General features: G+C 54.5%; 1 protein-coding gene across 1 annotated transcript; it reads left to right on the forward strand.

The window, feature by feature from the left end:
- Window positions 1-1,832: 1,832 nt before the first annotated feature.
- LOC100501346 (uncharacterized) lies at window positions 1,833-3,405 on the forward strand. The gene has a single exon (NM_001357680.1). The coding sequence runs from the start codon at window positions 1,964-1,966 to the stop codon at window positions 3,254-3,256; it is 1,293 nt and encodes a 430-aa protein (NP_001344609.1). The 5' UTR covers window positions 1,833-1,963; the 3' UTR covers window positions 3,257-3,405.
- The last annotated feature ends 8,043 nt before the right edge of the window (window positions 3,406-11,448 follow it).

Genomic DNA, 11,448 nt, shown 5'->3' on the forward strand with positions numbered 1-11,448 from the left:
TAGACTTCTCCATCACGCTCCTGCTCATCCCATCGCACGACATCGTCGTGTTGGGGGGTTACATGGCGCCCAAACAACAAGTCAACAAGCGGTTGTCGTAGGAGGTTGGCCACTTTCGATGTGCTGGTCTTGGAGGCGCTAAACAGCAATGGGCCTAAGCCACCCTGAGGGCTTGTTCGGTTCTACCACAATCCATATGGATTGAGGGGGATTGAGGGGGGTTCAATCCCTAGTAAATCAAAATCCCCTCTAATCCGTATCAATCCTCTCCAATCCATATGGATTGAAAATAACCGAACAAGCCCTGAGTGGGTGCGGTCTGTGGTGCGGGAGGAGTGGGCCGCATAGGTGTTCGATGTGGAGCCGCTCCGATATAGTGACATCGAGGAGGAGATGGTAGCATTGCTGCACATGACACTAGCGTGTGTGGTGTCGCGGCCCGAGCAAGGACCCTCCATGGGACGATGTAGCGAGGACGATCGAGAGTGTGTCGCTGGAGCATCCCCCCGCAAGTCACAGTGAGGTTGACAACATCGTGGTGGCCAATGGTGATGCATGTGATTTTGTTGTAGGAGAGCCTGATTCACGACAAGCTCGGGCCGACGAGCACCGCGGCGAGGAGCCAAATCTCGCGATGTAGATCATGAGACATGAAAACTACCAGGAGATGGACCTATGGACCTCCATGATGAGGTGGATCTCGGCCGTTGTAACACCACATCCACTCCCGGACCGGAGGTTCTTACTCCTGGTAGCTTCTATAATCATAGACCATTCCCACAAACCAACATGACACACAGAGACAAGTTTAAGGGTCAGAACTACATTTTACTCTATTAACGATGCATTTTGAGCTATCACAATTTGCATTGCTAACATATACTAATCAATTCACAAACTTGTGAAACTTATGTCCCGCAATATTCATGAACTCGCAATACTCATGTGTGAGCCATAAAATCTCTCAACCCAACTCGCTGGATTTGTCACAATCATGCACATCTCACAAATAGGGGGTGAAGAGAGCTCTCAAGCCGTTTGCAATGGTTCTTGGCATTGGATATCACAAATAGCCTCTCCAAGAGATGTGTGTGTGTGTGTCCCATACAAACTAAATGGTAATTAGCCATTGGACCTATAAAAGTGCAAAACTTCCACACTTGGACATGGAACTTTCGCGCACACAGAACTTCGACATATTTTTGTGGTTTTTGCGGAACTTCCTTACCTCCCCCCAAGGTCACATAACATCTACTAATACTACTCATGGTTCTACTAATTATAAAGATTATAGTTTTAACAATCCTCCTCGACTAAGAATAGAAGTATATTACAAATAAAGTTAGTCAACCACACTATCTTTGATCATAGCACATAGCATAAAGTTCCTCCATCATTCTTCATATAGTTGCTTGATCAACAACCCAAATCAACACTTGACTTGATCTTCCTTTAACAATATTGTCCACTTTACGTCATCACATTGACTTATTGGTTCATCGATTATAACCTCGCTTGTTGTTTACCATTGCACCCAGTCCATTGCGATCATATGGATTATATTATTCGGAATTTTGATTGGGTATTTGGGATGCGGGTAGTTTCAAGTTGGTTATCAGGCAATTTATCCACCCCTAAAATCGAGTTTAAAATGGATGATGACGATAGAGTTTGATGACCTTAGCCTCACACGTGATACGTGACGTGATGCACTGATGCTTCGTTGCTCCAAATATAGTTGTTGTGCTTATCGTCCGCTCCAAGTTTAGGCTGGCATTCCACACCACAGGTTTAGCAAAACCTGCAAATCCACGCATGCGACGACGTCCCCTTTTACCCTCTGCTTCCTTGGAATGCCTTAAAATTTTGGGCGCATTTCCAATCGCCGACCCTCCAGGGGTCCCAGATCCCTTGCTCCGATCGCCGTGCAGCATTTCAAGTCAATCCATCGGGGAAGCTAGAGATGCAGGAAAGCCGTTGGGACATGGATCATCAGGTCGCGAGGCTTCGGGGCGAGCTGCGCAAGGTGCGCGACGAGCGAGACCGCGCGCAGCGCGCGCTGGAGGTGACCGACTGGAAGGCGCTGGCTTCGGCCAATGACCGCGCTGCGATAGAGACGCTCGAGGCCGAGCTCAACGTGTCGCGGGAATGCGAGAAACGGATGCTCGACTCGCTGGCAATGCAGACGAAGCAGCTGGAGCTCACCAAGATATCGCTCGAGGAAGCCAAGCTCGAGATTGCGTCGCTGCAGGAGACCGTCCAGAGGCTCGAGGCCGCCAGAAGCCCCGTCGCCACGATGCCGGCGAGAAACCGGCGCGACCGCGACATGCAGAGGGTTCACGGCGAGCTGCGGGTGGCGCTGGCGGCGGAGGAGAAGAGCAAGAAGGCGATGGAGGAGTTCGTGATAGCGCTCAAGGAGGTGAACGCGGAGCTGCACACGACGAAGCAGCAGCTGGCGCGCGCGCAGCACGAGGCGGAGTCGGCCAGGCTGGACGCCGACCGCCTGCACATGTCGGCGAAACGCAAGGACGAGAAGCTCCGCGCCCTGTCCGACGAGGTGGCGCGGCTCCGGGCCGAAGCCGAAGAGTCCTTCACCGCGTGGCGGGGCAAGGAGGACGGGTTCACGGCGTGCATGAAGTCAACGGAGGCCGAGCTCGCCGAGGCGCGGCACGAGAACGCGCGGCTCCTGGAGTCGCAGCGCTCCTGGCGGGCCGAGGTCGCCAAGCTACGGGACATCCTGAAGCAGGCGGTGAAGGACACCAATGTGGCGAAGGAGGCGCTGGAGGAGGCAAGGAGCGAGAACGCCCTGCTCAAGAGCGTGCTCGGCGACAAGGACACCGCCGTGAAGTGCACGAAGCAGGAGCTGGAGTGCCTCCGGATCAGCGAGGCCGCCGCGCGCGATAGCGTCAAGGAGCTGCAGAGCATGCTCGTGGCGACGTCGTCGAGCCCCACGGCCGCTGCCGCGGCTGCAAAGCTGGACGCGGAGGAGAGCCCCACGCCGCGCGTAAGGGTAGGACCGCCGGGGCTGGAGAAGTACCCGTCGGACTCCAAGATAAGGCCGCCGGCCGGAATCACGCGGCCGCGGCGGATGTCCGAGACCTTCGAGGGTTCGGCGTACGACATCTTTGGCACGATGGACGAGCAGAAGGGTGACATGGGCGTGTTCTCGTCGATGCCGAGGTTGCCCGCCCGGCGGCGGGTGGTTCTTCGCAAGGTTGGCAGCTTGTTCCGGTGGAAGAGCTTCAGTAACAAATAGCCACAGGGCAGTGGCAACTGGTTCTTTTTTCTTTTCTTTCCAGCCTTGAGGTGCTCCTGGATTCTGGTGTGATGATCTATACTACTCTGTTGCCGGCCGACTGGTGCTACCACGCCGGCACGCCCACGCCCATCGCCCGCAGTGCGTAAAAAAGAGTGCAGAAATAGCACTTAAACTCACGCATCCTCTTCTTCAATAATTTGAGCTAACCATCAGAACATATGTATTTTAGTGTTTATAAATAATCAATAATTATATTTAAATAAATATCTAAATAAATATTTATTTAATATATAACAATCGTAGCAAAGCACGATAAACTGACTAGTCAGTGTAAGGCTGGTGACTGTGAAGACGACAGTAGAGGCGAGATAGGGCGTACAGGAGCGAGAGATAATTGCGTCGCCCGGCGACAGCTCGCCTGTCATCTCGCTCTCGTCTGCACTGGAGCACACGTTCGGGCGAGAGCAGGGCGCAAGGCGAGCGACACACTAGCGTGGACGAGATTAGACTGTCTCCAGTAACATCATCTATATCTATCCACTATATATGTCCTTTACCGTCTTCTTTAAAAGATTCTATCCTCAATATCTCATTTCTCTCAACAACGTCATCTATACGCAAATACCTATATTAGAGACATTTTTTTATTATGTTCTGCACATACGTATTTGTCATACTCTTAAATGTAAACCGGTTGTTTAAAATATTTAAATAGATAGAGAGTAGAGACAAACTCTCTATATAGAGGATCCGGCAGTGTTCTCTAAATTTAGAGGACCGCTTAAAGGACGTTGCTAGAGGGAGTGGAGGATGAGAATCTTCTCTATAATTTAGAGTACAAAATCCTTTACAGGGTTTGTTGGAGCCAGTCTTACGGGCGAGAGCGAGTGGTTTCTGATTGGTCCACGTGTGCTAGCTGTTGCCAAAAAAATATTGTAAAAAAATCACCACCAATTTCATCTCCAATCCCTCTATAAATGCCCCTACCTCCGAATGAGATCATTCCACACACCATTTTATCCCCAATTCCTAATGCATGCGTTAAAATAAATGTGTGTGAATTACTGTCGGCGTTTCGAGACAGGGGGGTCCCTAAGCCGACGAGTGAGTGTGCTGCGTGCCCCAGCCCAGATGGGTCGAGCGCGTGGGCGAGCGCGAAGGGGGGAGAGGCGAGGTGGCCGGAGCCGAGCGTGAGAGAGGTGGAAGTCCCGCGGCCTTCGTGTTCGTCCCGCGCCCAGGTCAGGTGCGCTTGCAGTAGGGGGGTTACAAGCGTCCACGCGGGTGAGGGAAGCGAGCGGCCCCAAGAGAGCGCCTGTCCCGTCCTCGGTCCCGCGCGGCCAACCTTCTCTGAGAAGGCCCTGGTCCTTCCTTTTATAGTCGTAAGGAGAGGATCCAGGTGTACAATGGGGATGTAGCAGAGTGCTACGTGTCTAGCGGAGGGAGAGCTAGCGCCCTAGGTACATGCCAATGTGGCAGCCGGAGAGATCTGGGCACCCTGCTGGCGTGATGTCGTGGCTGTCGGAGGTGCGGCGGAGCCTGATGGAGGGGCAGCTGTTGGAGCGGTCGAGTCCCTGCTGACGTTGTCCTGCTTCCGTAAGAGAGCTGGGGGCCGCCGTCGTCATAGAGCTTGTGGAGCGCCATCATTGCCTCTCTGGCGGAGCTGGCCGGATGAGACGTCGGTCTTGTTCTCCGTGACCCGAGTCGATTCGGGGTGGGATGATGATGGCGCCTCCTGTTGACGTGGCGGTCTGTGCCCTAGGCAGGGCGACGTGGGGTTTCCTCCGAAGCCGAGGTTGAGTCTGCCTTCTGTTGCCGTGGCCGAGCCTGAGCCAAGGGGTCGGGCGAGGCGGAAGTCGTTCGGCCGAGGCTAGGGCGGAGTCCGAGCCCTGGGGTCGGGCGAGGCGGAGTTTCGTCGTCTTCCGGGTCTTAGCCCGAGTCCGAGCCCTGGGGTCGGGCGGAGCGGAGTTCGCCGTGGCGCCTTTGGCAAGGCCTGATTGCCTGTCAGACTCACTCTGTCGAGTGGCACTGCAGTCGGAGTGGCGCAGGCGGCGCTGTCCTTCTGTCAGACTGGCCAGTGGAGCGGTGGAGTGACGACGGTCACCTCGGCTCTGCCGGGGGCGCGTGTCAGGATAGAGGTGTCAGGCCACCTTTGCGTTAAATGCCCCTGCAATTTGGTCAGTCGGTGTGGTGATTTAGTCAAGGTTGCTTCTGAGCGAAGCCAAGGCCTTGGGCGAGCCGGTGATGTGTCCGCCATAAAAAGGGGGCCTCGGGCGAGACGGAAGTCTCTCGAGGTCGGCTGCCTTTGGCCGAGGCTAGGCTCGGGTGAAGCGTGATCGAGTCACTCGTGTGGACTGATCCCTGACTTAATCGCGCCCATCAGGCCTTTGCAGCTTTATGCTGATGGGGGTTACTAGGACTGGGCGTTCGGGTTTACCCGAAATTTCGGGTCGGGTTTTTTGGGTTTTTTATATTTCGGGTTTTCAACAGTAGAACCCGTACTCGTACCCAAACTTTCGGGTACCCGCAATTTCGGGTACCCGCAATTTCGGGTTTGGGTTTGGGTAGAATTCGGGTACCCGGTATTATAAATCATACACAAGATAAGACTACAAGAGTACAAGACATCTATAATTCTATATCACTATATGACAATGGAATCACAAAATATTAGAGTTTAATAACTTGCACAAGTCCACAACGCGCACAAGAAAACTGAGACAAAGTAATCATTAAGCGACTGCTACTGTTCCAAAGCAACGCAACGCAACAGAAATTAAACCCCAGCAGCTTTGTGCTAACTGCTAAGTGCTAACAGCCAACTTGTGCTAACAGCCAACAGAAATTAAACGCCTCGCAACAGCTTTGTCACTTTGTGCTAAATGGTAACGCCCAGTCCTACTCCCAGGCTACAGCCAACACCAAGTCACTAAGACACCAACAGACAACAGTTCATTCAGCCAACAGCCCAACACCAAGTCGCCAACAGCTCAATGAAGATCCAGAATTCCAGATGCCCACTGCCCAGGTCCGCAGCTCCAGCCTCCAGGTCCACTGCCCAGATCCAGACACCAACAGACAACAGTTCATTCAGCTAACGTGCTCAGTGCCCACTGCCCAGGTCCGCAGCTCATTCAGTCGTCAACGAAGATCAACATGCCCAGGTCTGCAGTCTGCACTAAAACAGTAGAAATTAAAGCATTAGAGAATAAGTATGAACAGTTGAACAGGCAGTAAACACTAAACACCAGCTAAAGCAGGCAGCTAAAGCAGGCAGCTAAATTCAAGTTCTCCTTCTCCTTTGCCTTCCCCCTCCCCTTCTCCATCTCCTTGTCATGTTCACTGCTACTGTTCCAAAGTCCCCAATATTTGTCAAATTTTTCTTTCATTCTGATTCCCATCAGTGTTTGCAAATCATCTGTACTGTCCATCCATGATTGAATCAATGCATGCACTTCTCCAATTTCATGAAAAAATGTATGTGCAGTGACATGGAGAGTTGTAGAGACACGAACAGTCAGATCATAAAAGTGCTCTAAAAATTCTGCCATCTTCCTTGCGTTTTCCCAATCTATCTCATCAGGATGACCAAAACCACCCCTTCCTTCAGATAGGTCCATAACATAACTCATGTCTTCATCTGCTAGTTTTGTGAACACCTTCTCATACACAATTGCAGATTTAAGCATAATATATGTGGAGTTCCATCTAGTTGGGACATCAGCCTTAAGATATGGATTGTTGGTTAGCTTCTCTTCCTCTATAATTTCCTTAAATTTGAGCATTCTTGAACCACCATTTCTAATGTACTTCACAGCTGCCCTAACACGCTTCACTGATAGGTCTACTTCTTTTAGGCCATCGTGCACAATTAGATTAACGATGTGAGCTGCACATCTCATGTGCAAGTACTTGCCACTAGCTAGATTAGTGGTACTCAATTGCCTCCTCAAATAACTAATACCGGTATCATTGGCACTTGCATTATCAACAGTTATTGTCATCACTCTCTCCAAACCCCATTCAACCATGCATCTTAGCACATTTTTTCCAATATCATCACCCTTGTGTCCCTTAACCAAGAAGAAACCAATAACTTTTTTATGGAACTTCCAATTATCATCAATAAAGCTAGCAGTCACAGTCATGTAGCTATCTAGTTGCTTAGAAGTCCAACCATCCGTTGTCAAACAAACCCGTTGACAGGAGTCTTTGAAGAATTTCTTTAGCTTAGCTTTCTCCTGAAAGAAACAATGTACTACATCTCTAGTACATGTTCGTCTAGATGGCACTAGAAAGCGAGGGCATGCTTTGGACATAAACTTTCTAAACCCAGGTTTCTCACCAAAGCAAAATGGCAACTCATCCTCTATTACCATCTCGGCAAAAGAAACCCTTAGTGTGTCTTCATCAAACCTCCACGTGCTAACACCTTCATGTTGAGTTGCTTGTAGAGTACCTTGAGATGGATCTTTGTTAAACTTATTTGGATTGCGTTTGCAAGCAACCAAATGCCTCTTCAATGAAGATGTGCCATGACGTCCAGCCTCTGCTTTCATATTTCGATGGCAATATTTGCACTTGGCATGCCTAACGATGTCTTTATCATCTTTTATCTTAATAAAATGTTGCCATACATCTGACCTCGGTGCTATTTCCTTCCTACTCCCATCCTTAGTCAACTCAGGGTCCTCTTGTTTAGCTATTACATCCTGTGACTGAGATGCTGGTGCAACTACATTCTGAATATGTGACGTTTCAGTACAAAGTGCAACTGATTCAACCTCCATATCTGTGTGTTCCTCAATTTCTAGCATCTAAATGACAATGGAATCACAAAATACTAGAGTTACATACTTAGTTACTTACACAGTTACACTACTACCTAATATTAAGCTACAGATACAAGATTCAATTTACATACCTTCCTGTTCCTGGCTGAGTGGCTGTGGCTGCTGCCGTGCTGCGGACTGCTGCCTGCTGGTGCTGGGAGCCTGGGAGGCTGGGAGTCTGGGACTGCTGTGGAGTGTGGGCTGCTGCGGACTGCACGTGCTGGTGGCTAGTGGCCTGGTGCTGCCGTGCAGCCGTGCTGGAAGCCTGGAACTAGCGAGTGGCGACTGCGTGCTGCCGGCTGCGGCTGCGCCCTACGGCCTGCGCCCTGCGTGTCTGGCTGACTGGCTGTCTGCCGTGCTGCTGGAGGAGAGAGGAGTGGACTAGTGGAGGACTCAGCGGCTCAGCCCCTGCGCGTCTGCGCGCAGCCGCGCAATCCGGTGCCCGCCGCCCGGTGCTGCCGTGCTGGCCGCTGGGGCCTGGGAGCTGGGAGGAGCCGCCGAGCCGGACTGGAGCCTGGAGGCTGGAGGTCTGGAGGAGTGGAGGACGCCGTCGGCGGCGGTCGGCCGGTCAGTGGAGGACGCCCTGGGAGGTGGGAGCTAGGGTTGTGGGGGGAACTCAGGCGTGGTCGACTGGTCGCGTACTCGCGTGGGCTGTGAGCCTGTGACGCTGTGCTGTTGCCTGTTGGGCTGCCTAACGGGCTAGCGTAGCGGGTGAATCTGAATACCCTCAGCCTGCCTAATTTCGGGTTTAGTGGGTACTTCGGGTACCGCGGTTAAATACCCGAATAGGCCCAAACTTAGTTCGGGTATTCGGTTTTGGTACCCGTTGTAATTGTTCGGGTAACGGGCATCGGGCTAAACGGGTACGGGTTCGGGTATTTAGGGTAACGGGCTTCGGGCTCGGGTTTTATGCCCAGTCCTAGGGGTTACCAGCTGAGAATTAGGCGCCTTGAGGGTACCCCTAATTATGGTCCCCGACAGTAGCCCCCGAGCCTCGAAGGGAGTGTTAGCACTCGCTTGGAGGCTTTTGTCGCACTTTTTTGCAAGGGGACCAGCCTTTCTCGGTTGCATTTCGTTCCGGTGGGTGCGCGCGAGCGCACCCGCCGGGTGTAGCCCCCGAGGCCTCGGAGGAGTGGTTACACTCCTTCGAGGTCTTAATACTTCGCTTAACGCTTCGGCTGGTCTGGTCGTTCCCTCATGCGAACTGGCCGTAGCCCGGGTGCACGGTCGGGGCCCAAGCTCTCGGGCTGGTATGTTGACGCTGTCAACGATTTGGCCGTTGCCGGTTTTTGCGAGAGCAGCCCCCGAGCCTCTGCACAGGGCGAGAGGACGATCAGGGACAGACTCGGCTTTTTTCATACGCCCCTACGTCGCCTTTCCGCAAGGAGGAGGGGGGGAGTGCGCCATGTTACCCTCGATGGGCACCGAACATGGTGTCTCCGGTGAGCTGCAAGCGGGTAATCCGAGTGGACGTCCGTGCCCCGTTCGTTGGGGGTCGGCTAGGGGCCCAGAGGCACGCCCAAAAGTACCTGCGGGTGATTTGCCGGACCCGGTCCCCTGGCGACGGGGTCCGAGGGCTCGATGCCTCCCTCCGATGGGATTCCGTTACAAGATCGTTCCCGCTAGTCTCGGAAATGTCCTAGGGTACCTCGGGAGCGCAGCCCGAGCCTCGGTTATGTATCGAACGTACCCCTGGTCATCCCTCGCTCGGTGTCTGAGGTGACTGTGAACCCTTCGAGGGCCAGCCTTCGAACCCCTGATCAGTAATGGGCGCGGAGCCCGAGTAGCCTGAGGCGACCATGGAGCCCTTCGGGGGGCTGGCCTTCGAACCCCTAACCAGTAGTGGGTGTCGGGCCCACGCGATCTGAGGCGACTGTTGAACCCTCGGGGGGCCAGCCTTCGAACCCCTGATCAGTAATGGGGGGCTCGGAGCCCGGTTCCTTCGCGGAGAAGGATCCCTTTCGGGGTATCCCCCTTTCCCGGTCCCTGTTGCAAGAGATAGAGAAAGAGGAAAACGGAAAAGGATACGAAATCGGACGACGTGGCGTACCTTTTCTGACGCGGTTATTACGGTGAAGGTGAAGCGTCGCGCGCTCCTCCTACCAGAGGCGCCGCGTGTCCCGCCGCGGAGTTAATGCGACGGGGCGAGTGGTTGGCGGGGTGGCCGTTGCGCGCGTGCGATCCGTTCGAGGAACGGGTCACGGGTGCACCGTCTTCACGCCGTGAGAGGAGGCTCTCTTGCTGTCTCAGGATGGGACGTGAGCCTGGCTGACGACGTGACCGCTGCGCCCGCCCGCCTGCCACCGCTATTACTGCCGGCCCACTTTCGGTCGCTTTGACCGACGCGCCAGTCTGGCGCTGTTGGGTCGCCTCGAGTCGTGGCATAGGCTTCGCAACCGAAGAGGCGCGATGGTGGCACAAGTGGCGGTGCGGTTGCTTGCATGCAGCAACTGGCGCGCCGGTTGCTCGACGCGTGGGCCTGGGTTCCAAGCTGGCGTGTCAGAAGTCGGAGAAGCGCGTCCATCTGGCGCGGTTGCATGCCGCCTGCATGGCTGCCCGCCCCTTCTGCCCGTTGGTCTGGGCGAAAATGGGGGGTCGCCTGTAACCGCTGGACGGTCGTGCGCACCATGCGCGGCGGTTTGGCTTCTTCTGCCCTGAGCCGGCTTGCATGACATGCGGGACCCAGCCCCCGAGTCGCAGGGGAGGGCCTTGGAGCGTGTTGGAGAAGACTCGGCCCGCGGCGCCTGGGGGCGCACGTAGGGGGAGTTGCCTTTAAAAGGAGGGAGGCTCCTTTCGTAAGGCAACCATGTCTTCTTCCTCCCTTAAGCGTCGGGTCTTCCCGTCTTCCAAGCCCCCGGATGGGGGGTATCCGCCGCCTTTCCGCCTCCTCGTTGGAGGAACGCAACTCCATGGGAGTTGGTACCTCTCAGCCATCGTTCGGCTTCAAGGATTTTCATCATGCTGCCCGGCTGCTCCCCTCCGCCGGCGGTCACCTGAGATGGCGACCTCCGGCTCGATGGTGAGGGAAAGCGAGCCGGGCCGCGGCCTCTTCCCCTCCCTCAGCCTCAAGGATTTTCATCACCAGGGCTGGGGAGGGGAGTGCGCCGAGTTGAGGTCGGTCCCCGCGTGGGTGGCGGCCCGCTCCTTCACTCAGTGATCGGAGGGAAAGGCGGCCGTCGTCCGTGGCGCTGGCAGCTGCAGCGTGCCTGGCCTTCAGGCGCGAGTGGCTTCGGAGCCACTCGCGGTGCCGGCATCCGCCACGGCAGCTTGAAGAGGTTCTGCTGCCGGCGAGATGGCCGGGGCCGGCCACGGGCTGACCTCCAACTCTATGGCCTTCTGCCCGTCCTTGCCTCACAAGTT

The sequence above is a fragment of the Zea mays genome, chromosome 9 (assembly GCF_902167145.1).
Source record: "Zea mays cultivar B73 chromosome 9, Zm-B73-REFERENCE-NAM-5.0, whole genome shotgun sequence".
NCBI lineage: Eukaryota > Viridiplantae > Streptophyta > Magnoliopsida > Poales > Poaceae > Zea > Zea mays.

Bases quoted from the DNA above. Each gene is read 5' to 3' on its own strand.
- LOC100501346 (NM_001357680.1), top strand. From the start codon at position 1,964: ATGCAGGAAAGCCGTTGGGACATGGATCATCAGGTCGCGAGGCTTCGG.